The sequence below is a fragment of the Spinacia oleracea genome, chromosome 4, assembly GCF_020520425.1.
Source record: "Spinacia oleracea cultivar Varoflay chromosome 4, BTI_SOV_V1, whole genome shotgun sequence".
Taxonomy (NCBI): domain Eukaryota; kingdom Viridiplantae; phylum Streptophyta; class Magnoliopsida; order Caryophyllales; family Amaranthaceae; genus Spinacia; species Spinacia oleracea.
Window position 1 is genome coordinate 146,325,178 of NC_079490.1, and position 27,281 is coordinate 146,352,458.

Genomic DNA, 27,281 nt, shown 5'->3' on the forward strand with positions numbered 1-27,281 from the left:
GTACTTGAGTGGAACAAGAATATAACGTTATTTCATATAATGATACTTTTAATACTATTAAGTCACCCTAGAACGTGAGAAGGTTGAATGTACCTGCAGAATAGAATCGGATACTCAACGCGTTGCTGTATTTTCCAAATCTATATATAATATATGGAGGAAGAAACTAATAACTCATCATCAAAGAAACAAAAACCAACATATATTATATATTATATATTATATATTATATATTATATATATAACTCGAATTAAATCCAAAGATAGGATGCAGTACGGTAGCATTTACTCTCAAGGTCGACGAGGATATCCAATCCATTCTTATTTCTATCGACCTACGGAACCTCCTCGCAACTTTTATTATCCTCCACCTCCACCTCCACCTCCACCTCCTCCTCCTCAAGCTGCTACTCCTGCTAATTACTACCAGTCTCCTAATCCTCCATCTTATTATCCTTCAGGATCGCAATACTATTATAACAATCCCTTTACTAGAACTTCGTACAATTCTGGTGGCAACCGCTATGATGGACATGGAATACAAAGAAATGGAGAAGTTAAGATTGGTAATGCAAATTATAAGCGCAAAGATCGAAAGAATACCATCATTGGTGGATGTCATGGCAATCTAGGTGGCCATCAGGTTTCTGGGGATGTTATCTTTGGTGACTTATAGGAACATCACCTCTTAATTTCACTCTACGTACGTACTATTTATTAAAGCTCGGCTTGTACTATATATAATATATTGTTCGTCATTCATTCTGTATGCTATTGTTTCAGGCGTTTGCCTTACGGAATATTATGGTTTACTGTTGTTAAATACCGGTTTGGGACCAGTGACAGAACCAGGATTTATGAATCAAGGTGTCATACTGTAGACATTTTTGAATTAGGGTGTTGATGTGTAGTAAAATATTTATTATTCTGATTAATTTACTTTTTCTAATAAATATAAGGTATAAATGTTCTTTTTAACAAATTTTGGTGGTCATGCATCCACCCTTGACACACCTTGGCTCCGCCACTGTTTGGGGCGCACCCATCATTAAGAGAAAGACTTCACTTTACAATTTCAAAGAGGTTTCACTTTAAAACCACACGGCAATAAGGGGAGTAGCCTCTTAGCCTTATTACTTTCTCATCTTTTATCAATGTAGGACACTCATATGTGTTGTTTGGTAAGGCTATGTTTCAACGACTATACGTACCTCGATTATCACCTGATTAGTGATGATTGTTGATTCACAACCTACTGGCTAAAGTAAACTGCCCTGCTGGCTCTAACAACACACCTAGCACTCGTTCATTGAGGCTGAAATAATCATCTTGGATTCTTGGTTCAAATTTAAATCAAATTTTCTGGCATATAACATTACAACATCTTGGATTCTTGGTTCAAATTTAAATCAAATATTTGGCACATAACTTTACAAGAAATCATGAGGAAGAGTTTAGAGGACATGTTAACTTATCACTCAACATGAGAATCTTTCTACAATTGTCAATTTTCCATCACTCAAAACGACAGGAATTGAAGAACATATATATGAAGTATTATTCTAGTTTACAGAAAGATTATCATGGTATTGTGCAGTACGTGTACACCCTACTTCTTAATTGTTACTGTAAACCGAACAGAAAAGCTGACAGGGAAATCCGAACAAAGGTAGTATTTGTCTGTGTTTTGGTCCAACTAGAAAAATCCTACTCTTAACACTTGGATGATACAACCAAATTAGCAGTGAAAGTGAAGTGACATAAGGAAGACATCTAGCCATGAGTAAATACTTGTTAGTAAGCTTGAAATATCTGAAATTCTGGCTTTTCTTTCTTATGCTAATAAGCATTGAAAATAACAAACTGAATGAAGAAAAAGAAAAGGTAACAAAATAAACACAATGAAATTGAGCAAAAGAGGACATCAGTTTGTTATAGATAATCTTGCAGTCCCTCAGGGGGTTGATAATTGACGCTGTTTGATATCATTTATAGCCTGCTACTGCTTGTCTGCTACAATAGTTTTATCCCCATGTACAAACAGAGCATCAACCCATCAAGTATAATTAAGTAGCATTAACAATAAGTAACGTAGAAACCCATACTAGATTAGCGATTGGATAATATCAGACAGACTACTTAAGATGAAACCAAAGGTCGGATTAACTAATAACCTAACCAAAAAACTACAATGTGACATCAATTAAACCAGAATCAAGTGTGATTTGAAGTGACAGTAAAGGACCCCCTCTTGACTCTTGAGATTAAACAAATGTTAAACATGATCATATCATATATTCCCATAATTTTGAACGTTCCAGAATCAAGTGTAAATTATGAGTGCAACGGGAATATAACGTTTACACATTACTCCGTATATATAATAATGATACTTTTCACACTGTTAATCTCAAGGCTGATTAAGTTCAATGAAAATCGTATTTGCCTACCGTCTATAGAACAGAATCAGGTACCCAAAATTAACATATTGCAACTCTATATATGGAGCCCAAGGAGAAACTTATTGATATCTCATCAACCAATCTAATTAAGCTAATACAATCAAAACAAATATAACTCAAATTGAAGAATGCAGTACAGTGGCATTTACTCTCAAGGTCGTCGAGGATATCCGTATCACTCTTATTTCTATCGACCTACAGAACCTCCTCGCAACTTTTATTATCCTCCACCTCCACCTCCACCTCCACCTCCTTCTCCTCCACCATCTACGGCTCCTACTAATTACTACCAGTCTCCTAACCTTGGTGGCTATCCTCCATCTTATTACCCTTCTGGATTTCCAAACAATTATAACAATCCTTTTATTAGGTATTCGTACAATTCTGGTGGTAACCGTTATGATGGACATGGAATACAGAGAAATGGAGACGTTAAGATTGGTAATGCAAACGCAAACGCAAACGGTAAACGCAAAGAACGCAAGAATACAGTCATTGGTGGATCTCATGGCAATATAGGCGGACATCAAGTGTCTGGGGATGTTATCTTAGGTGACTTACGCTAGCTAGCCCTAAAGTTTTCTTGTGGGAAGTCTGCAAGATTTGTGTGTTTGATGTAATAAAAGGTCTGCCAAACGCAGCTGTTAGTTCGACCTCTACTCACTATTAAGCTCACATGAGCTTATACTAGTATATTGTGTGTCGTTCTTTCTGTAAGCTATTATTTCAGGCGTTTGCCTATGCTAATATTATGGTTTTACTATAAGTGAATTATCAGAAGATTAGTGATGATTGTTGATTCATAATCTACTGCCTTAAATAAACTGCGCTACCTCTAACAACATACTTGTTCTTTTTGCTGAAATGATCATCTTGGTTCAAATTTAAGGCATAGAACCCTAGAAGAAATCATGAGGAAAAAATCTTATCACCCAACATGACACTGTTTCATTGATGTCTAAGATTGTCAATTTTCCATTACTCAAAGCGACAGGAAGAACATATTCTTCTAGTTTCCAGAAAGCCAAAAAGGATATCATCGTACTGTACAGTGTACACCCTCTTTCTTACTGTAAACTCAACAGACAACCTGATAGCAAAATCTGAACAAAACTGTTGACATCAAACCCCTCAGTAAATACTTATTCGCTTCAAAAAGATGGAAATCTAACTCTTCTTTCAATAAACTAGACTTACTTCAGAGTTTGCTGATAACAAAGTGAAGTGTACATTCTGTGCATCTTTAGGAGTAAGATCAACGATGAGTTCACTGTGTGAAAAACCCTGCAGAATAATTCCCATCCCTACAAACAAGAGCTGGCTGCTTGTACACCAAGGTAGAAACTGGTAAAGGCGCCTGTTGTTCAAATTCTTGACTGCAGACGGCAGTTTCTTTGTTTCAATCAGTCTCAATATTTAATTTTCATGGTATTAGGTTTCGAACTCTAAACCAGGGAGTATACATGAAAATAAACTAGAAATAACCATTGAGGCAAGTAGCATTTTGTGATATATTTTAGTATTTATTACTATATATAACTGTTCTTAAAAATTGTTGGAGGGGGGCGGCCTCCCCCACCCGCCCCCCCGGCCCTATCTCCGCCTCTGCTTCCAGATTGTGATAAAGGGAGGAATTTGTCTTTCATACAACACTGGAGATCCAATTATGAATTATGAATTATGAATTATGACTTTCTGAAAGTGAAGGAGCTCCATCTAATGCAGGGATTCTTTCATGGAGGAAGAATTTTCTCAGGATGGAAACTGTGACATCATGTCATCGAGAATGACTAGTTCATGCAGTGCCATTTCCATACATGAAGGCAAGCAGGCAGGAGTTAGCACAACCAATCCTCCATCAGAAATTGTACATTTTAAACACTTGAGGTGTACCACAGAATAACTAACTGCCCTCAACTCTGATTATTTAATAATGAGTCAAATTATTTCTGTGGTTTCATTTGTAACATATTTTCAGTTGTTCTGCTTCATGCTGTAATACCATTAATAGTTGCATTGCAGCCATTGTTACTCAGTCTCGCTCCCCCGTTTTAATTGCATGTTTTTGGTGCAAAGTAAGGATTCAGATTCGGTCATGTTTGTTAGATATAATGCAAATGGACCGTGGTATAGGCTAAAAGGGCCATGTTGTAACTGAGAGTTCAGAACTATGAAACTCATCAGTTACAAGTCTATTCCACTTTGCTTTTAATGTGCTGTAACAGTCCCTTATTTTACGCCCCGAAGATGATTTTCCTCCTTAATACCAGAAAGAATTTATGGTTTATTCCATTGGTTTTAATCTGACAAATTTCTGTCATAAAAGAAAATCTTCAGTTACATTTTCTTAAGGCTTTAAAAAGAAGACTCTTGCTGTCTAGAAAATATATAGAAAACCATTCTTCCCTTTTCTTTACTGATTTTTCTCTCTAGTTCTGAGCATGATTATGAGTTCCTAATCTCCCTTATTTGAGTGCACATTAAGGGAGATAGCTGTGTGAAATCTTGGGGGGCAACGCCATTGCGATTGCACCATAGTCGGGGCGAATTTTGCTTCTAAGACAGTGTTCATAACACGTCACAGCTTCACAAATACATTAAACTATTTGGCCCACATTGTCAACCATCTTATTTCTAACTATCTACTGATTTTGCAGAGTTCTTTTTCTAACAATTTAGAAGCAAAATTGTATCTGCAATTTCAGATTATGGATTCATCCTTGTTCAAAACTCTTCCTGATCTCTCTAAACTAGAAGCGTTAGATGGCACAAATTACAAGCGGTGGGCTCAAAAACTCCTGATCTTTTTCGAACAACTCGAGGTTGATTATTTCCTCATAACAGACTGCCCTCAACGTCCCGATGCCACTGCTACTGCTGATACTACACCTTCTGATCTAGATGGTCAGATTGCAAAGTATGAAAAACATAACAAATTTGTCAGAGGTCATCTTCTCACTCATATGACCAATGCCCTATTTGATCTCTTTATTAATAACAAGTCAGCAAAGTCAGTTAGGGAGACCTTGGAGAAGAAATATGGGAATGATGATGCCGGCAAAAAGAAGTATGCCACTGGAAAGTGGTTGCAGTTCAAGATTGTTGATGATAAACCAATCATGGATCAAGTCCATGAGTATGAGAATCTGGTCGCTGACATCCTAGCCGAGGGCATGAAGATGTGCGAGGTGATGCAAGCCAATGTCCTAATCGAGAAGCTTCCTGATTCGTGGTCCAACTACCGCAACCATCTCAAACATAAGAAGAAAGACATGTCGCTAGAGGAGTTAGTCAGCCACATGAAGATTGAAGAAGCCAACAGACTAAAGGATAAGGACTCTACTCCCTATGAACTTTCCGTTAAAGCTAACCTTGTGGAATCTACTGTTCCTAAGAATGACAGGTACAAGAAAGCTACTGGAAACTTCAAGAAAAACAACCAGAAACTTGGAGTCCAGAATAACAAAAGTGCAAATTTTAAGAAGAACAACAACAATGGCAAAGGAGCTACTGGCAGTGGCTGTTATGTGTGTGGAAAACATGGTCACAAGGCATACCAATGCTACAACCGTCAAGATGATGCAAAGATTGGACAGAAGCAAGACCAGAACAAGTCTCAAGCTAACCTAACTGAGGATCAGAACGATATTATTGCTGCAGTAGCTGAACTAAATTTAGTTTGTAACAAAGCAGATTGGATCATTGACACAGGAGCTACCAAACACTTTTGTGCAAACAAGGAGCTGTTCGAGAACTTCGAGGAAGCTGCAAATGGCGAGCAAGTCTTCATGGGAAACTCTAGCAGTGCTGAAGTACTCGGTAAAGGAAAGATCTCTCTCAAGTTAAATTCTGGAAAAACTTTAGCATTGCATAATGTGCTTTATGTGCCTTCCCTACGTAGAAATCTGATTTCTGGTGGACTTCTTAACAAAGCTGGGATTAAGTTAGTATTTGAGGCTGACAAACTTGTATTGACTCGTAATGGGGAATATGTGGGGAAAGGGTACATATCAGGGGGATTATTTGTCTTAGAGACTATTTGTGTTGTTGAGCCTATTAATAAAACTTCTACTTCTGCTTACTTGCTTGAGTCTGTTGATCTTTGGCATGGTAGATTGGGACATGTAAACTATGGTTCTTTGAAACGTTTGCAAAACATGTCTTTAATTCCTATCCTAGTTGGAAATGGCCAAAACAAATGTGAAATATGTTTTGAGGCTAAACATTCCAGAAAACCTTTCAAGACTGTCACAAATAGACAAACAGAATTACTTGAATTGGTACATACGGACCTAGCTGACTTTAGGAATACCGTAAGCAGAGGCGGAAAAAGGTATTATATTACATTTGTTGATGACCATTCTAGATATACCAAAGTGTACCTTTTAAGAACCAAAGATGAGGCCGAACATAAGTTTTTAATTTATAAGGCAGAAGTAGAAAACCAATTGAACCGTAAGATTAAGAGACTTAGGTCAGATAGAGGCAGTGAATACGGAACCACCTTTTTAAAGGAACTTTGTGAGAAAAATGGAATTATCCATGAGTTGTCTGCTCCCTACACTCCCCTACAAAATGGCATTGCTGAAAGGAAAAATAGAACTCTTAAGAGATGATGAATGCTATGTTAATAAGTTCTGGTTTGCCGGATAACATGTGGGGGGAGGCCGTACTTTCTGCTAATTATGTGTTAAACAAAGTACCCCATAAGAAACTAGACAAGACTCCTTATAAGTTATGGAAAGGCCACGGACCTAACCTAAAATACTTAAAGGTATGGGGGTGTTTAGCTAAGGTAGGTTTACCTTCCTTTAAACGGGAAAATGTTGGACCTAAGACTTTTGATGTTGTATTTGTTGGTTACGCTGAAAACAGTGCAGCGTATATGTTCATGCGCTTAAATGATAGATCAATGTGTGAATCAAGAGATGCTGATTTTTTTGAGCATGTTTTCCCTTTAAAGAAAAATGTTATTCCTCATGATGTGCCTATGTCTGCTCGCACTTCCTCTTCTATGCCTTTAATTGTCTATGAAAGACGTAAAAGACGTAGGATTAAAACTAGCTTGGGTTCTGATTCTTTGACTACCTTTTTGACTGAACTTAATGACATGGATGAATTAGACGAACTTGTTGTATGCTTACATTTGTTTGATGATGAGCCTAAAATTTTTGAAGAGGCTATGAGTTCTGTTGATGCTAGTTTTTGGAAGGAAGCTGTTAATAGTGAAATAGAGTCTATTATGTCTAATCATACATGGGAACTTGTTGAGTTACCTAAAGGTAGCAAAGCTATTGGCTGTAAATGGATCTTTAAAAGGAAAAGGAAAAGTGATGGTGCAGTTAATAGGTACAAGGCAAGGCTTGTAATAAAATGTTTCACTCAAAAATTTGGCCTTGATTTCTTTTACACTTACTCACCTGTGACTAAGATCGCCACTATCCGTGCTTTACTTGCTTTGGCTTCAAGTTATAAGTTGATTGTACATCAGATGGATGTAAAAACTGCTTTCTTGAATGGCGACTTAGAGGAGGAAATTTATATGGTACAACCCCCTGGTTTTGTAGTTCCCGGGCAGGAACATAAAGTGTGTAAGTTAAAGAAATCTTTGTATGGGTTGAACAAGCTCCAAAACAGTGGTACGAAAAGTTTCATAAAACCATTTTGAGTTTTGGATTTATTGTGAACCGTGCTGATGCTTGTGTGTATTCAAAGATGTTTGGATCCGATTGTGTTATTGTCTGCTTATATGTAGATGATATGTTGATTTTTGGTACACATATTGATGTTATTAATGAAACAAAATCGTTTCTATCCTCTCAGTTTGAAATGAAAGATTTAGGTGAAACTGATGTGATTTTGGGTGTCAAAGTTACCAAAACTAGTAATGGTTTCTCTTTGTCTCAAGCTCATTATGTAGAGAAAGTGTTAAAGAAATTCAACAGTTTTGATGTGGTGCCAGTTAAAACTCCGTATGATCCTAGCATTCACTTAAAAAAGAATAAAGGGAATAGTGTGTCTCAATCTGAGTATGCTAAGATAATTGAGAGTCTAATGTTTCTAATGAACTACACTCGGTCTGATATAGCCTATGCAGCTAGTAGGCTTAGTAGGTATACTCATAACCCTAGTAGAGATCACTGGAATGCTCTTAGACGTTTGTTAAAATACCTTAGAGGTACCATGGATTGGGGTTTGCATTATGTTGGATTTCCAGCAGTGTTAGAAGGTTATTGTGATGCAAATTGGGTATCTGACAATGATGAGGTGAGTTCCACAAGTGGATATGTATTCACTTTATGTGGAGCAGCGATCTCTTGGAAGTCTTCTAAACAGACTTGTATTGCCCGGTCCACTATAGAGTCCGAGTTTATTGCTTTGGACTTGGCCGGGCAAGAGGCGGAGTGGTTGAGAAACTTATTGGCTGATATTCCATTGTGGGGGCAACCTGCTCCACCAGTATCTCTACATTGTGACTCACAGGCTGCTATTTGTGTTGCCAAGAACAATGCTTATAATGGCAAAAAGAGACATATACATGTTAGACACGCATCTGTGAGAACTTTGATAGAGAGTGGTGTAATCACTATGGAGTATGTGAGTGTAGGCACTAAAAATTTATAATGTATTACAATTTAAATAAATTAATTAATTTGGACCGATATCATAATATTAATCCATTTTTATTAATTTAGCCCACCCAAATTAAATATCCGAATTACACAAATACAATTTGGATCAAAAGTGTATTGGGCTAAGTAGTACTGTTAGCCCAAAATAAACAAATCAAGTGGACCAGGTTAAAGACTCTTAAGTCACAAAATGGGCCCGAGCCTAAACCTATCAAGTCCAGTAAAGGAGTTTTCATCTCCTATAAATACTACTCGTCTACTTCAGTGGCGGGGGATCAGAAATTCATTATTCTCAAGAGTCCATAAATCATCTGGGAATTCTCTCTGAAAGTAGTCAATAAACACATCAAATTTGTGTCGACTGCTTAACCAAACTCAAATTCAGGTTGACATCATCAGACGACTGTCACCCTAAACTCAAATTCAGGTTGACGTCATCAGACGACCGTCACCCTAGACTCAAACTCAGGTTGACGTCATCAGACGACTGTCACCCTAAACTCAAACTCAGGTTGACGTCATCATACGACTGTCACCCTAAAACCAAATTCAGGTGTCATACACGTGTCACCGTCAGCTGCGGAACAGAATCAGAGGACTTAGTTTATTTTCTTGTAAACTGTCAATTACAGAGATTGTACCCAAACATTCAAATATTAATAAAAAATACTTTGTTACATTATTTTCTATCTTATTTTCCTAGACTAGAAAATTTGTGTAAACAGTGAGGTCTGAGAGGAACATAGCAGATCCATTAACTAAGGGACTAAACAGAAGACTTGTCCTAGATACGTCGAGGGGAATGGGGCTTAAGCCCGTTGGTTGAGGAATTCATGGTGGACACCCGACCTTGTTCACACAAGGTTTCTTATGGACTAACGAAGCCATGGAAAGACGCATATACTGTACACTTCCCATTCCTATGACCTGTACATTGTGTGAGGTTAAGCTCTTTGCTTTTAATGAATTCATATCCCAGGGTTTGGGTGGTCCTATTGAAACGGACTTGATGAATTCACCGACTATATATTGAGAGGATGAGCAAATGCTCTTAATGATTTCATATCCCAGGGTATGGGTGGTCTATGTGATAGACTTGATGAAATCACCTACTTGAGTGTGAAGGTTTGGCCACCTTCTATGAAAGACTTTGGCAAGTTTTTCTAGAGCACTCACAAGCATCCCAAGTATAATAATGGCCGTTGTTGGTTGGTTATCGCGGAACTCATAATTTTTTGTTTTTGCTTTATTAATTTCCCTTTGCATTTGTGGGGGATTGTTAGATATAATGCAAATGGACCGTGGTATAGGCTAAAAGGGCCATGTTGTAACTGAGAGTTCAGAACTATGAAACTCATCGGTTACAAGTCTATTCCACTTTGCTTTTAATGTGTTGTAACAGTCCCTTATTTTACGCCCCCAAAGATGATTTTCCTCCTTAATATCAGAAAGAATTTATGGTTTATTCCATTGGTTTTAATCTGACAGATTTCTGTCATAAAAGAAAATCTTCAGTTACATTTTCTTAAGGCTTTAAAAAGAAGACTCTTGCTGTCCAGAAAATATATAGAAAACCATTCTTCCCTTTTCTTTACTGATTTTTCTCTCTAGTTCTGAGCATGATTATGAGTTTCTAATCTCCCTTATTTGAGTGCACATTAAGGGAGATACCTGTGTGAAATCTTGGGGGGCAACGCCATTGCGATTGCACCATAGTCGGGGCGAATTTTGATTCTAAGACAGTGTTCATAACACGTCACAGCTTCACAAATACATTAAACTACTTGGCCCAAATTGTCAACGTAACCATCTTATTTCTAACTATCTACTATTTTGCAGAGTTCTTTTTCTAACAATGTTATGAAAGTTTTATATGCTTTAATCAGCAGAAAAAAGGTTTCCACAATCTATACCCATGTCAGAGTAACGAGTGTTGACTGTTGAGTATTCAACACGTATAACTTACGACTACGCATAATTCCCTGTAAAGACTCATGCTACAGCCTACTGCACCACTATTTCTTAAACTAATGTGAAAACAAATTGATCACATGGGAAGAAACCCCGACCTTAAGAAATGCTTGTTTTGGTTCAACTTTATAATTGTCGGTAAAGGCTCAAATAACTTTCTGCATTGGCGAAATATGATTTGAAAAATACATTGTTGACCGAAAACAAACGTTATTTAAGACCAGGTGTTGTTATCCTGTAATTTAAAACATTCCTGAGAATAAAGTGTCCATGATTAATAATGGACAGAAATTTAAAGTTTTCAATCATAAAAAGTAATTGTGTTTTGTATGAGGTTAAATGTACCACCACTAATATTGATCTTATTTTAATGAAAATTATTGCATTTGAGTAAACAGAATCAGGTACGCCATTAACAAACATATTGATGTATTTGCCTTGTTTATAAGTAGAGGGAAAACATACTAGTCAAAATCAGTCCCTAGCTCTGTCCCCTGAATACCTCATCAAGCAAGCTGATGCAGTCCATAACAAATTATCATAACTCAAATCGAAGCCTCCGAAATAAGCCAATGCAGTACGGTTATCCTCAAGGTTTTCAAGGCTATTCTCATTTCTATCCTCCACCACCTCCTCCCACTTACTACCCTCATGCTTATCCCGTAGGTCATTACCCTTCTGGGTCTCAAAACCATTATCCCGGGAATTCGTATAATTCTGGTGGAAATCGGTATGATGGACATGGCATACAGAGAAACGGGGATGTCATAGTCGGATCTGGATCAGGTGTTAAACACAGTAATCAGAGTGCTAAGCAAAAACGTCGTAAGGCTACCATTATTGGTGGATGTCATGGTAATCAAGGCGGATATCAAGTATCCGGAGATGTTATCTTAGGTAATATTTAGTCAAGTGTTTGCATTTTCAGTGTTAATGTAATAAAAGTTTTACCTAGCTAGGTACACAAGTGCTGCAGCTAGTTCAACTTTTCTGGCGAATTGATTGATTTTATTCTGTAATATATATATTGGGTGTAATATTCCTGTATGCTATTGTTTCAGGCATGTTTTTTTTTTTGCCTAAGGTAAGGATTGTGGATTTTGTGTAAGTGAATTAAGCTGATGAGTGATGATTGTTGGTTCATAGAGTAATGTTTTGACTAAACTACCTTTGTATTTGTTCTTTACACTGGAATCAAATTTTGGGAAGATCCAAGCACCCATTACAAAGAAATAATTTAAAGGGCAGCATCAAAAATCTATAGTTAATCTTTAAAGGAGTCTACATTCAACCCACTGTTCTTATTCTCGTTGCTCATCCTGGGTATGAAGTTCATTTTGGGACTAAAGTGGTACATACGTTTCAAGTACACAATATAGTGCGTATACGTAAATACAGAAACTAATGGTTCCTGACTATATCATAACTCTGTGGGTTTGCTCGCCCTTAAAGAAGGAATTTTCCATATTTGAACTACATGGCTTTATAGTATTTGGAACATGTTTGATGAAAGTGCATAGTGCATTACAAAGCCAACTAACATCGCTATACAAGCCTTGATTTGTCCTTAAAGGCGGTAGGTTCTCCACTCATCTCCTTCACGACATTTCCAGATTTAGTGATAACCCATTCTCAAATCTATCATCTAAAACTAGGAAACTGATAAAGAAATACTGATCGTACTCTAGCTTCCCTTACCCTATAAAGATTAAAGAGGAGGGACATCCTACATTCCTACTTACTTCTCAACGAACAACCTCATTCGATAATAAAAAAAACTAAAGTCATTCAGATAATCTGAGCTTAATTCCAGAAATGCAGCCCTCGTTTTCTCAAGGATGTTTTCCTGACTTTCACTATCCTCATCCTCCCAGTTGTAATTACTACTATCCTCCTCCAAATAATTACTATTATCCTCCTCCTCCTCCCAGTAACTACTATGATCCTATGCACCATGGTTATAACCAATCACCTCCAAGCTATTATTACAATCCTTTTCCTGGGAGTTGGTTTAATGTTGGTGGCAACCTGCATGATGGACCAGGCATACAAAGAAATGGAAGTCTTATACTCGGAAATGGATCTGAGGTCAGAAGACAAACTGTTAAGCAAGAACGTCGTAAGCCCACCATCATTGGTGGATGTCACGGCAATCAACGTGGCCATCAGGTCTCAGGAGATATCAACTTAGGTCACATTTAAACCATTTATACTAACTGCTATACATACACCATTACACGGTTTCTGGTACGCTACAAAGGGATTATTAGTTGATTTGTCTCGTTATATCCAGTAATATGTTGAAGTAAGCATATTCTTATCTCTGTTTTGGGGTGGCTATGGATTTTGTCAGCAGTTCTATTTCTATATCTTGCTTGTAAAATAAAATGTTTAGTTCCCAACTAGTTTTAGTTGGTGGATTGAATAATTAGTAATGAATTTCAGTTTGTTTATAAATTACAGAGTATAATGTTCGGTTTAATTAGGTTTAAATTGTAATGCTAGGTTAAATTATGTTTGTGCAAAAGGCTATGGTTGATTACTTGATGTGATTAATTTTTGGAATTGTGAAATCAAACAGGTAATCATTTTCCAAAAAAAATTGAATCCTGTAAAATTTGGAAGTTAACTGATATGATCTTACAACAACAACAACAACAACAACAACAAAATCAACAACAAAGCCTTAGTCCCAAAATGATTTGGGGTCGGCTAACATAAATCGTCATAGGAGATCGTCAATGTGACCAATCAAACAAGAAAGGAACAGGAAATTAAAAGAATTAATCAAGGAAGAGTAAGTGATGATCTTATATAAAGGAAATCAAGTTCTACTCTTGAATAGCCCCCTAAAAATGTTTACCTTCTATTATCATTTGATATAAAAGATTCCTCTTTTATACGGAGTAATTAACTTTATGCATAGACAATTTCATCAATGTCTTGTATAAACAACTCTCTGTCGTAGAAAAATAATGATAAAAAAACAAAACAAGACCTTTGACAAGAGCAATAAACCAAACCACATACTAGTATAGCACACAACCTAGGTGAGTTGAAGATAAAAACCGTGGTAAAACGAAGCAACAGACAGAATTCAGATCTTGACATTTCAAGGAAAACCATTTCGAGCATTTTGCTAATTGTGTAGATTGATGAAGATTGAGCACATGGACCACGAGCATTTAAGTCTATAACTTTATATAACAGGGAGCAACTACTTTCTTTTTTTTGTGGTCCAACTCAAAATAAGAATCTATTCTAACAAATTGATGGTACAACCAAAGGGTTCAATTTTGGTGTTTTACCGGAATCATCACTGCGACAGTGAACTGAAGCGGCATAATAATCAGAACATCAACCCCTCAGTGAATACTTCTTCCCTTGAAAAGGTTGGAACTTAGGGTCTTCTTTCTGGGGCTCCTCTTGTTTCTTTTCTTTGGCAGGTTCCTGCAAAAACCATACAGCAAGTGTGTGATTAATTAGTTAGTGTGAATAAAAAGACTTGGCAGAAGAAGAAGAAAGAAATGGTATGAAGTATAAATTAAAAGTACCTTTTGTGCCTCCTTAGGAGTACGATTGGCGTTTGAACCAAAAACAAGCTTTCCTTGTGATTGGCGATTCGTGCTCTGTGAGCTAGACCCTGCAGCAGACTGCCCAGCCCTAGAGGCAAGAGCCGGCTGCTTATCTTTGGATGCCGAGGTAGAAGCTGGAGAAGGTGTCTGTTGTGCAGGCTTACCGTCCAAACGCCTTCCAACACCAGTAAAGGGGTTGAATATGGGCTCTGTTTCAACTGGAGTCTCTTCGTCTGCACCAGTCCCAATATGATTATATACTTCAACATTTCACAACCAGTATAAGTATGCCAAGTAATCATGATCCAAATCCCAAGTAATTCTAATGAGTTCCACATAGTATAATTTACATCCCTCAAGCCATTAAAACAATATTTTCTTTCCACCAAGAGGAAACAAAATTTGCTGTTACGTAAAGCAATTAATGCCATTGTGAACATTTTGTGAGTTTTAGCATATTCAATTTGTTATTCCTGGTGAGATTTTGCTCCTACACACAAATTCCTCTATTGATTACTCTATCAAGTTGGGGAGTCACACTGAATTCTAATACTTGACAAGTTTCTCCCCTCCAACCAAATTCTTTAGACTTCGGTTTACACGAAAAAAATATTAAGTCAACATATTTTGTTACCATGATGATGGTCGAATTTTCAGTTTACACAAGTGAAATTCAAAAAGTGAACATGTTTATTTGAAATAAAGGATAGTAGTGCAACACATGATAATAAAACTTGAAAAGAAAAATACATAGTCAACACTCAACAGAAAGACTGTGTTCAGTCTGTAACTTATTTAAAGAAATTCAAGGAGGTAACACTACCAAAACAAAACGTTTAAAAGAAGCTATAAAATATTTTAGTTATACCGGATATTTTTGAAGTGACCAAGAAAACTGTTTTCTTTCAGGGCATCACTGCACTCACAGAAATCTCATGAAGTACCTCCTACCATTGACTTATGGTCATTAGTCATGCGCCTTTCTGAATAGTTAGGAAAACTTATAGAGCTAGTTCAATACCTATATTAGGAATAGAGGAGAATTCTTCCATGCATTAGAAATGCAGCAATAATATTTACTCTTCCTAGTAGTAAGGAATGCTCACACAACGTACTTTCTTCAATTCAGAGAAGCCTTCTTTTAAATTTAATTAAGCAGAAAAACATAAAATGCATTCAGCATTTCAGCCAGATAAGACTCGTGTTCCATCACATGCAGAGACAGTAAAGAGATTATGCAAACCTTCAGCTGATGCTTTGCCAGGACGAGATACAGCAGGTTTTTCAGGCTCTTTATAATCAAGAGGAGGGGCAAAGTCCACCTCACAATCTGTCTCAATGATACTAATTGCATGAGCAGGCTTTGTTTCTACAATGTCAATGTAATACTTCTTATTGTTATATGCCACCATTATGCTGTCTCCACTGGTCAAGCAGGAGTAGTTCCTTAAAGTGGTCTCCAAACTACACAAGGGAATAAATACACAATGGTTACAAGAACTTGAGTACAATCACCACCTAACCACGTCAATTACTAAGAATACAGAGAAGGGATATCTAAAATAGGGTAAATCATAGATGGTCTAGTTATGACGTGAAAGAAGTAGCCACTGATACACAAATAGCACATTGATCAAGTATTCAAGCGAATTATAATTTGACTCAAGAAATAAATGAGACCGTGACAAATAAACCTAGCATTTTACTCATGTGCTTGATCTCTGTCTGCCAATTGCATATATTCCCCATATTCCTGCAAGGGACCATTCATTTCATAGAACAATGCACTAGCAACGGAATTTTTTGTGAAAAACTTTCATAAACATCAGCAACATCTTTCCTGGTGTTTTTCCCTTAGAATTTTAGAAAACCGGTGTATGAGACGGATGGAAACCAGTGCAAAAGAGTGACATTTCAATATATCAGACTACATGGAAGTTTTAGAACTGAATGAAACCTTGATTCAAAATTAAAACCAAAGTTTCCACCCCCTCTCATCCAAATTAAGCTGACATAAGCAAATGATATTACAACACTTAGAAAGGGAAGAATGGCCTAAACCACTAACAATACTCCTGAAAAAGATATCAAACAAAGGTAAGAAAAAACTTACATTGCCTTTGGATTGGAGATATCCAAGAAGTCCTGTGTATGAGGTTGCAGTTTGACATATGTCCCCTTAGGAAGAGTCACATTCTTAACTCGGACAATGTCTCCCTCTTGCAAAAGCATATTTTCCATCATCTAAGACAGTGTTAATGCATAATTGATTAGCAACAATATCACTCATGAAAACCTCGGCAATGCAACAAAAAAGCAAGCATGAAAAAAGCACAATACAAAAATGCACTAGCAATAGCAGCATGTAGCCAAACTAGATACATGAATTCATACCCAATATGGCATATAAATCATGCCCTCCTCAGCAATAAACTCCAAAACACCACAATGGGAGACTCGATTCGCACCATCATTTCGCAACTCAAAAAGCATTGGGTAGTCAATGTGAAGAGAAGCTGCACAATAGAGTTAAATATCAGTATCGCAAAGTAAACTACATAGATAATGATTCGGTATACCAAGAGTGAATCTCATCAAAGTCAACTAACCCAAACGGTCAAGAGCTGATGGAGGCATTATAACTGCAACAAAAAAAAAGTCAATAAAGACATACACAACTAAAGAAATCATAAAATGATGTAGCAATAGAACAAGTGACATACTTTTATCGCCACTTTCAATTTGCGGCTGAAACAGAAGAAAAAAAAACATTAAATATGCATCCACATACAGAATAACGGCATGCAAAACCATGACTTTGTGCAGAGGGGTAGAAAATATCACTGGTGAGGAAGTTAAAAGGCACAAGTGCACAACCAAACACCACGAGACACCGAGTAGCCAATTGATGAGGAACAGGAAAAACTAGGTAATACCAAAAAAGATACGAGCGCAGATGCTATTTACATTAAATCTATACTTTCTTCGCACAAACTTTTACACAATGAAGTGCATCATTAAAATCAAACTAATTATCAGCACTAAAAAAGAAAATATGCATAAGCCATTACTAGCTACTCTCCGCAACATCCATAAGTGGTGGATCATTAAAAAAAATACGGAGTAAGGTTTTTGGTAAGATATAGTATCCGAACCTTTTCTATAAAGGATGCTGGGTAACATCGATAAGACTGCTCAAATGATCCTCCATGGTATGGATATCCATTGAAAAACTGCAATCAGGAGAAAACAAACCAAAGTTAGACAATTCAGCTTCAAAATTTTCTACTTGGATCCTATTTACAAGGAAGACAAAGAGCAATCGAGATCCCTCAAATTGAGCAGTGTAACAAGAAGAAACGTGAGGTGTCAGACAGGTCAATGAAGACTTTATTTTGGTACAACTGAGCTGCAACCACATAGTCTGCATGTACCAATAACTCATGCCAAAAATGCTTTGCGACTTGACAATGAAAACGACAGTTTATAAACACGGACAAGGGCTACAGCCTACAGCTATGTGTTCACTAATTCAAAACACTAACCAAATAATTTTTGTTGTCCCCAATATCCTAAGATACATCAGAAAATTCAGATCGTCACAGGCCAAAGTACAATTATGCATAAGCATACTAAAGTTTCCAAGCTGAGTAAGGACAAAACTGACTCTACCAAAATTTCCAAGCCAATGACTGAACTGACTCTACCAAACTTTCCAAGCGTAACTGGACTAACTCTACCAAAATTCAACTGATAACACAAGACAGAAAATACATTGACGAGAAAAATACATTTTAGGATATGCATAAAATCTATCATTGAGGTTGATGTGTTCAAATATGCACTACAGCTTGTCATTATAATGGACAAAAATACAGAGCAATGAGATAGTTACCCTACTTATATAAAGCAGGAACTTTACCCATATAGAAGCTTCATTTGTGTGACTTGCATTTTTCTTTTCAACATATACTCATGCTTTCACTAAGTGGTATCAAAATCAATGAGAAATTTTCATGTCAAATAGTGCTGTATCTGGGAATGAATTGATGTGTATCATATTATCAAGTGTGCTGAAGTATCACATAATTTGGGATTATCAATTGAAACTATTACTCGTTTTCTAGAATTAGGACTGAGAGTTAGCTTGTACATGAACAGGTTTTGTCATTTTATTTCGGAGGCATCTGAACTCAGTCTTTTCTAATTGATCATATCGGAGCAAGTTGTCTATTCTTGAATTCATATGTTCGCTTTCGTTCCAAATTTCTTTGTTTCCTCTACTCTATAAAGCTTCCTTTTTTCCAATCTTCTTCTTATTCTAAAAACCTAACTTATCTTAATGTTTGATTAAACTCAACCGGCATTCCAATACAAAATCAATCAAAAATCATCTGGAATAACAGTATATTACCAAATCAAAGCGCAAACTTGTAAATTTAAACCTAATTAAATAAACTATTTACCATCCTTTCTGCTACGTTTTAAAATTACGAAACCGCGCAACTCAACCGCCTCAAACAACCTGTAATTCAAACCAAAAGAGGTCGAAATTTAGATAAATCAACAAAATTCAATTACTTGAATAGTTTTAACAATGTAAAAAGCAATCAAAACAATATTTTTTTCAAATTAGGTCAGTAGATAATTTAATCGATCGTTCATAAACCAAACAATTTCAATTTGTAATTAAGTTAGAGATCGAGAGCAATTGAGTGTGGAGATTGTATACATTGCATATCAAAAGAAAACAAAAATTGAATTGAAATAGACGACATAATATTGGAATTGAGGGTTAGAGGAAGAGCTTTAGGGTACCTGAGTGAGGAGAGAGAAAATAGAGTAGAAGTGTTACGCAAGAGATTCCCAAATTAGGAAGCGGGAGAGAAGAGAGAGAAAGAGAGAGAGTTGGGAATTGCAGGTGTATTTGGGAAGACAAATCGACGATTGCCCTCTCCGATCGATATTCTGAATTTTCACGCTTCTCTTTTTTTCGGTTTTTATACACGTGTTAAATCTTACTCCGTACTGTGGATTTTTATTTTTATTTTTATGGCTATGGTGAAAAATACGTACAATCAATTAATCAATACCTAGTTAATCAATCAATATCTAGTCAATACCTAACACAACCAACACCATTACAATGACACGTGGCCCATCATACTAACACCATCACAATGCCACGTGGCCGATCATGTATTTTTTATACAAAAAAAGGAAAAACCAAACTAAGGAAAACAGCAGGAAAGTCCGGAACTTGGCATCACTGCTTCTCACGCCCTTTCATTTTCCTCATTCATTCATGTTCAGTGCCGCTTCACCCTCCTCGCCATTAATCATCATTCAATTCAAAATTACAAGCAATTTATCTTACAAATCGTGAGCCTTGAGAATAACAATCGTCTTCAATGTCAAGATTCAATTGAAATTAGCTGCTCTTGATTCTACATTACACTCCAAGAAACCGTTGCAAGAACTTTCAATTGGACCTCAACTAGAATCAAACTTCGATCACACCATCTTCTTCCTAACATTAATAGCCTCCATTCACAAATTAATTACCCAAAACATTAGCAATTTCTTAAATCATGTCGGTTACGGTTTGTTTGCACAATTGGTTATTGATCTTCCACTTCTCATCTCTTAATCCAATCCTAGCTCTACTTAACAGAGTTAGGTAGGCCATAAGTCATGATATGACCGAGAGCTGCAAACAGGTATGATTTGTATATTTTTTGTGCCTGTTCTTAATTGGTTTGATTTACAGTTTAGAATAGTTGATTTGTATGGTTTGTTAATGGGTATAGGTTCCCCACTTTTCAGGTTTCTAATTGATGTGTAGTTTTATGCTTCATTTTTAAAATTTATTGTACTGAATAATGACATTTTCCCCAATTTGGTGAATTAGGAGTTGATTGATTTTGTTTATTAGCAAACAGTTTTTCTCGAACACACTTAGTATTAGGATTTGAGGTTGTGTGCGACATTTAAAAGAAGAGGGAGCTTAACTTTTATGATTTGAGTTTGAGTTGTAATTGCAAACTTTTATGAATGTTTTCTTATTGGAAAAAGGAATGAAACTATGTTCATAATTACTCCTCTTATAAGGAGATAAGCTATATAATCTGGCATTCTGTGATGGAAAAAATGTTTAGAGTTTGAGGGGTTTCTCTAACTTAATTATATGATTTGAGGTATTGTATTCTTCCATTTTCATAAGCTTCGCCAACAACCAAATAGATCAGAATTAAAGGTACTTTCAGAATGCTAGGAACCCATTACTTTTAGAATTAAAGGTTGCCTCCCTTGTGGATATGAATTTGTGAATAATAATAGAGCTGTGCTTGGATTTTAATAATGCTAGATGGAGAGGAAAGTTCCTTCAACAACTGCAGGATACCGGTGTAGTTCTTAATGCTAGATGGTCTATCTTTGTTATTTGTTAAATAATGAATCAGACACTATCAGAATATCTAATTGACTGGATAATCCAGTCTATATTTGTTAAATGTTGGGTGGCGTAAATTATTTGATAGAATACTTCTGCAGCTATCACTATTCATTATGCTCATTGATAATTTACAACAAAATGGATGTCACATAAAACAATATGTGATTCAATAAGAAACAAATCTTATAATTTCGAGTTTATGTGACATGTAGACAGCAAGCAATTAGCATAAGTTGTGATTTACCTCTTGCAAATCATTGATCCCTTATCTTTACTTCATTTCCTACATTCTCAAATGAATTAGTGTGTGTTCTATATTTTTTTCATAATCATTACGGGTCTATTATATCATATGTGGATGATCTCGAGTGGTAAAGTGGATATAGTGAAGTTGTTTGGAACTAACAAAGATTAAACTTAAGTACATCTCAAATCGGGTCTTGAGTTAAAAGGTTTAAGATCAGGTTGGGTCATTAACGCATGTGTATGTTTCTCCCCTAGATTATGATTTGTCTTTAAAATGATTTCAGTATTTGTGATGCGGAAGCATAAAGCCAATACACCATTTACTTAATAACAATGATTATTGTTACGGAAAATGATGCTAGGAACCGATTCATTGCCACAATTGATGACAGGAACGCAACGGTGACTGTGTTGACAAAGACGTGAAAAAAAAAACAATAACAAGTTTTTGTATTGCAGAAGCATTTAAGGCTAGGGATGCTAATGAGCCGAGTCGAGCTCGAGTTTAGCTAAGCTCGACTCGAACTCAAAAACTTATAGTCAAGCTCGACTCGACTCGAAAACTCGCGAGCTTAAAATTTTCAATCTCGAATTGAACTCGAAAACTAAACCCAAGCTCGAACTCGACTCGAAATTGGCTCAAAATCAGCTCGAAAACTCAAACTCGAGCTCAAAATCTAAACTCAAGCTCGAAATCAGCTCGAAATCTCAAGCTCGAGCTCAAAACCCGATTCGAAAATCCAAAATTGAGCTCAAACTCGACTTGAATCACGTTCAAATCTTATAAAAAATAAGTTTATACCCCAAATCATTATATCCATTAGCCCAAATGAAAGCCCAATGGAAGTGATTTGTACACTTTCACACTCAAAGAGTAATACTTATAACCCTTTCCTTCTTTCCTCCCTCACTTATTTATCAATGTGGGACAAAGATAATATAACCTTTCTTTCTTTCCTCCCTCACTCATTTACCTATGTGGGTCAAAATGAATATAATTATTTCCTTCTTTCCTCCCTCATCTATATACCAATGTTGGAGTAACTATAGAAATTTTTTTGGCTGCCAAATAGTGTAATTTAGATGGACGATTTCGATTTTTTTTTTTTGTCCTTAATAATTTAGTCATCCATTTTAGGAAGAAAAAAAACAAGTATATTTTTTAAGGAACAAAAAAACATAAAATGATGAATAAAAATAATAAAATAAAAAATTTCTATTTTAATAAAATATTATATTATATATATATATAATTCGAGCTTCTCGAGCTTTTCGAGTCGAGTATCAAGTTGCTCGACTCGACTCGTTAAATTTTCGAGTCGATCTCGAGCTCGAGTCGAGCTGATTCGAGTCGAGTTTTGATCGAGCTTTGACCGAGTCGGGTTCGAGTAGCTCGCGAGTTCGCTGAGCTCATAAGCACCCCTATTTAAGGCAATAGACCATTCACTTAATAAAAATGATTATTGTTACGGAGATCTGAGGTCATGGCTGCAAGTTTGATGCTTTTGGCTGTCTTTGAGTTGTTAACAAGTTTTGCAACCCTGAATGTTTTGTGAATCATATTTTAGAGTATAATGATAGACCTGATCTTAGTCATGAAGATAGAGAGATTCTGATTGAAGATTTGGTACTGTACTGCATTGACCATTTGTCCCTTGCACATTTTCAGTTTTACTACTGCTTAATTGATTTTGTAGATCAATTTTTTCAGGTAAGAAAAATAACTTCAGTTTGGCAAACAAATGAGCTTATAAGGCATAAACCAACTCCGGTAGATGAAGCTAGAGCAGGTATACTTGCTTGACCTTTAAAGAAAAGTAAGCATACATTTCGGGATTGTTCGTTCTCAAAATAGATGAAGCTAGAGCAGGTAATCTTGCATGACCTTTAGATAAAAGCAAGCATACATTTCGAGATTGTTCTTTCTCAAAGTGGAATTTCTCTTGCAGGTTTACATATTGTTGAGCAATCACTTTGGAGAGTCGTTCCTCACTATTTACGTTGTGTTAGTAATAATTTAAGAAAAGGTTAATCAAGATTTATTACCAACTACTACCGATTTCCATAAAACTATTTGTTGTGAGTTGGTTGAAATAGCTAGATTTAATTAGTCTGTTATCAATTCTGTTAGTGGTGTCAAATGTTATCAACTTCTTCCAATTGTACTTTCAGAAGGGACTTTTAATTTAGTCTCTTGGTTTACACTCCTCCCTATATTAATGTCGAATGAATTATCATTTCTTCTTAATTGTAGTCTCATAAAGAAATTTTCCGTCAAAACTTTATAGACATTGTGTTTCCTAATGGGCTAATGAAACACACCAACAAAGACAAACACATAGTATTTTACGAACACCCAACACCAGCATAAACAAAAATAACTACATAAAACATCCATTTTCACCCACCTAACAACAAATCAAAACCATCCTTACGAGAATGAAACATCTATACAGAGTCACACTATTAATATAAATGAAGTTTCAATACGACACATCAAGGTTATGAAGGAAATAATGCCCTTGGTCCAAGTATGCATATAATATTAAGTCTAATAAATGCGGTTCAGTATTAAATAACAACTTAATAATTCAGTGAGATCAAGTGAGCTGAATGCCTAGCTAGAGGCCGCTTCAGTTCAAGTGGAATTAATTATATTAATCCACAGCTTACTCTTGACTGAACCCGTAGGGTCACACAAATAGTACGTAAACGGATCAAGTATTTAATGGAATTAAATACTCCATCTATGGATATTCGGAATCGACGGATCTTGGTTTCAGTGGGAGCTGAGATCGTCACAAGCAAGAAATGAATACTCCGGAAACGGAAATATGGATCGTATCGGAAATATAAATATTATCCAAGTCGTAGATGTTGCCGGAAACGGAAACATGGTACGTATCGGAAAATATTATCGGAAATGGAAATATTTCCGGAATCGGAAATATTGCCGGAAACGGAAATATTTTCAGAATCGGAAATATTATCGGAATCGGAAAATAATTCCGGAAACGGAAATATTAAATATTTGTTCGAAACGGAAATTAATTCCGGAATCGGAAATATTAAATATTGTTCGTATCGAAAATGAATTCCGAAACCGAGAATTTAATCGGAAGCGCAGCGTACGAATTAGCATCGGACGAGGCTTGCTAGACGAAGGCCCAGCACGAAGCCAGGCCCACGCCCAGCAAGCCGAGCGCCCAACACGAAGGCCACAAGCCTCGCCAGGCCCAGCGCAAGGCCAGGCCCTGCAAGGCTGCTAGCGCGCGCGCTGGGCGTGCTCGTGGGCTGCGAGGCAGCGCTCATGCGTGTGGGCCGCAAGGCCTGCACGGTGCGTGCTTCCCTCGTGGTCGTGCGACGCTCGTGTTCGTAACGAATCCTAATCCTATCGGAATTCGTGCATTGATTAAATCCTAATCCTAAAAGATTAAATTTATTATTTAGAGTTCTAATAGGATTCTAATTAATAAATCCATATCCTAGTAGGATTATAATTCCTTTCCATAAACTCTATAAATAGGTGCCTAGGGTCACACATTTATATCGAGATTTAAAGTATTCAAAAGGTAAGATTTTCAAGCAAAAATCAGCATATTAGCCGAAAATCCTAGAACCTTAAGGGCGATTCTAGTTGGTCAAGCTTAAGGCGGATCCGGACGTGCTGTGGACTATCTACGGAGGGACGACACTTGGAGTCCTAAAGACTTGTTCTTGTTCGGTTCGGGCGCAGCTAGGGAGGGCACGCTACAAAGTGTATGCATCTGAATTATGCTAAATGATTATGTGTAAATAATATGTTTCCTGGCTTTATGGTTTTTCCGCATGATTTATGTTTATTCATATGTATCATAACCTAACAGGTTAACCAACATATACCAAACCCGTTCTGGGAACGGGCCAAATGACTAGTTAACTCATTAAGAGACCCTCCTTTTGAAAGATTTTATGTTGTCTAAGTAGTGTGTCGTGCTCGGTTAAATTAAATGGAAATGTGGACGGTTTTATAACCCCTTCGCGCGGGATTCGACAAGTCGATTCGCCGTATGTATTTCTTCTGTGTGCCGAGGCGTTCTCATCTCTACTCACTAGTGCGGCTTCAAGTGGCAGGCTCCATGGGGCCCAAGTTTCTAGGAGTGTCTCACTTGTTTTTTGCGGATGACAACATTTTGTTTGCTAGAGAAACGCTTCAGCAAAGCTCCGAAATTGCTGATATTATCAGTAAATACGAACGGACATCTGGTCAAAAAATCAACTTCAATAAATTTGAAGTTTTCTTTAGCAAGAATATTGGGGTAGTAAGGAGAGGCGAGATTCTGAATATTCTAGGAGTTAAGGAGGTGGAGCGGCATGTAAAATACTTAGGCCTCCCGACAATCATCGGTAGATCAAAGAAAGCAGTGTTTCCGTGCATAAAGGAACGTGTCAGGAAGAAGTTACAGGGTGGAAAGAGAAGCTTCTTGCTCTCCCGCAAAAAGAGGTGCATAAAAGCAGTTGCTCAAGCAATCTCGACTTACATGATGTTTGCCTTCCAGATGGATCTTTTAGTTGAGATAAACTCCATGTTGCCCGGCTCCGGTGGGGTTCGAACAATACTCGGCGGAAAATGCATTGGGTTTGTTGGGGAAAATTGTGTCTCCCGAAGAGCATGGGTGGAATGGGATTCCTGGACTTGAAAAATTTTAACCATTACTCGCGAAGCAGGGATGGCGGCTACTGTCAGACACAAGTTCACTTGCCCATCAAGTGTTTAAAGCCTTTTATTTCAAAAAGTCATATTTTGATAGAGGCACCTAGAGGACATGAACCAAGCTTCGTATGGAGATTAATATGGGAGGGGCGCAAAATCCCTCTTACTAGATGGATTGAAATGGTGTGTGGGTTGCGGTGAGAACATCAATGTATGGGACTCGACGAGGTTACCTTGCGACTCATCTGTTAGTGTGCCCACGCCTAATGTTAATAGCCCGGGAGATTTGCGCGTGTGCGATCTGCTTGATGAGAAAAATGGTGCATGGAATGAGGAGGCGTTGGAAGAACATTTTATACCAGAGGAAGCGACATTGATTAAAGGCATTACAGTGAGCACTAGGAGGCCATATGACACATTGTACTGGTGGCCAAACACTGATGGTGTTTACACAATGAAGTCTGTGTTAGGTTATGATACATATGACATTTACATAGATCATGCGGAAACAACCATTAACCCAGGAAACATATTATTTACACATAATCATACAGCATAATTAGATGCATACTCTTTGTTGCGTGCCCTCCCTAGCTGCGCCCGAACCGAACAAGAACAAGTCTTTTAGGACTCCAAGTGTCGTCCCTCCGTAGATAGTCCACAGCACGTCCGGATCCGCCTTAAGATTGACCAACTAGAATCGCCCTTAAGGTACTAGAAAATTTCGGCACTTTTGAGCAAGATGTGTGTTTGATTTTCTCTCAAAAACTCACTTTTGAATACTTTGAAACTTGTATATAAATTATGACCCCTAGGCCTTTATTTATAGAGTTATGGAAAAGGAATCGTAATCCTAGTAGGATGCGAATTAATTGGAATTAGAATCCTACATGAATTCTATTTAATTAATTTATCCAATTAGGAATAGACATTTAATCATACACTGACTCTTGCTGATTCAGGAATCACGCATGAGCACAAACTCACACACACACGGCAGCCACAAGGACTGCCCATGCGTGCGAGCTGCAGCCCACGCAGCAAGGCCCACGCATCCGTGGCCTTGGCGCGCGCTGGGCTTGTGGCGTGCGTGCTTGCTGGGCGACGGCCTGGCTTCGTGCTGGGCCTTCGTCCGGCAGGCCTCGTTCGATGCTAATTCGTACGATACGCTTCCGATTAAATTTCCATTTCCGGAATCTATTTCCGATACGAACAATATTTAATATTTCCGATTCCGGAATTAATTTC

The 27,281-nt window shown here is 37.1% G+C and overlaps 3 protein-coding genes across 3 annotated transcripts; 2 read left to right on the top strand and 1 right to left on the bottom strand.

Moving 5' to 3' along the window:
• Positions 1-2,590: 2,590 nt before the first annotated feature.
• LOC110792430 (uncharacterized) lies at positions 2,591-3,028 on the top strand. Its single transcript, XM_021997231.2, has one exon. The coding sequence runs from the start codon at positions 2,591-2,593 to the stop codon at positions 3,026-3,028; it is 438 nt and encodes a 145-aa protein (XP_021852923.2).
• Positions 3,029-14,154: 11,126 nt separating this feature from the next.
• On the bottom strand, positions 14,155-19,616 carry LOC110792443 (uncharacterized). Its single transcript, XM_021997245.2, has 10 exons — positions 19,459-19,616; positions 19,107-19,165; positions 17,796-17,873; positions 17,364-17,388; positions 17,250-17,282; positions 17,035-17,156; positions 16,754-16,884; positions 15,884-16,104; positions 14,620-14,873; positions 14,155-14,515 (listed from the first exon to the last, which is right to left on the bottom strand). The coding sequence occupies exons 2-10, from the start codon at positions 19,107-19,109 to the stop codon at positions 14,423-14,425; spliced, it is 960 nt and encodes a 319-aa protein (XP_021852937.2). The 5' UTR covers positions 19,110-19,165; positions 19,459-19,616; the 3' UTR covers positions 14,155-14,422.
• Positions 19,617-25,458: 5,842 nt separating this feature from the next.
• LOC130471999 (uncharacterized) lies at positions 25,459-26,019 on the top strand. Its single transcript, XM_056842401.1, has one exon. It carries the CDS (start codon positions 25,459-25,461, stop codon positions 26,017-26,019), a length of 561 nt encoding a protein of 186 aa, XP_056698379.1.
• Positions 26,020-27,281: the final 1,262 nt, after the last annotated feature.

Excerpts from the sequence above, each read along its gene's own strand:
- LOC110792430 (XM_021997231.2), top strand. The coding sequence starts at position 2,591 with ATGCAGTACAGTGGCATTTACTCTCAAGGTCGTCGAGGATATCCGTAT.
- LOC110792443 (XM_021997245.2), bottom strand. Across the intron at positions 16,885-17,034 it reads TGATTTATATGCCATATTGG|ATGATGGAAAATATGCTTTT; the intron begins GTATGAATTCAT and ends ACACTGTCTTAG. Across the intron at positions 14,516-14,619 it reads CTCCTAAGGAGGCACAAAAG|GAACCTGCCAAAGAAAAGAA; the intron begins GTACTTTTAATT and ends TGGTTTTTGCAG.
- LOC130471999 (XM_056842401.1), top strand. The coding sequence starts at position 25,459 with ATGGGGCCCAAGTTTCTAGGAGTGTCTCACTTGTTTTTTGCGGATGAC.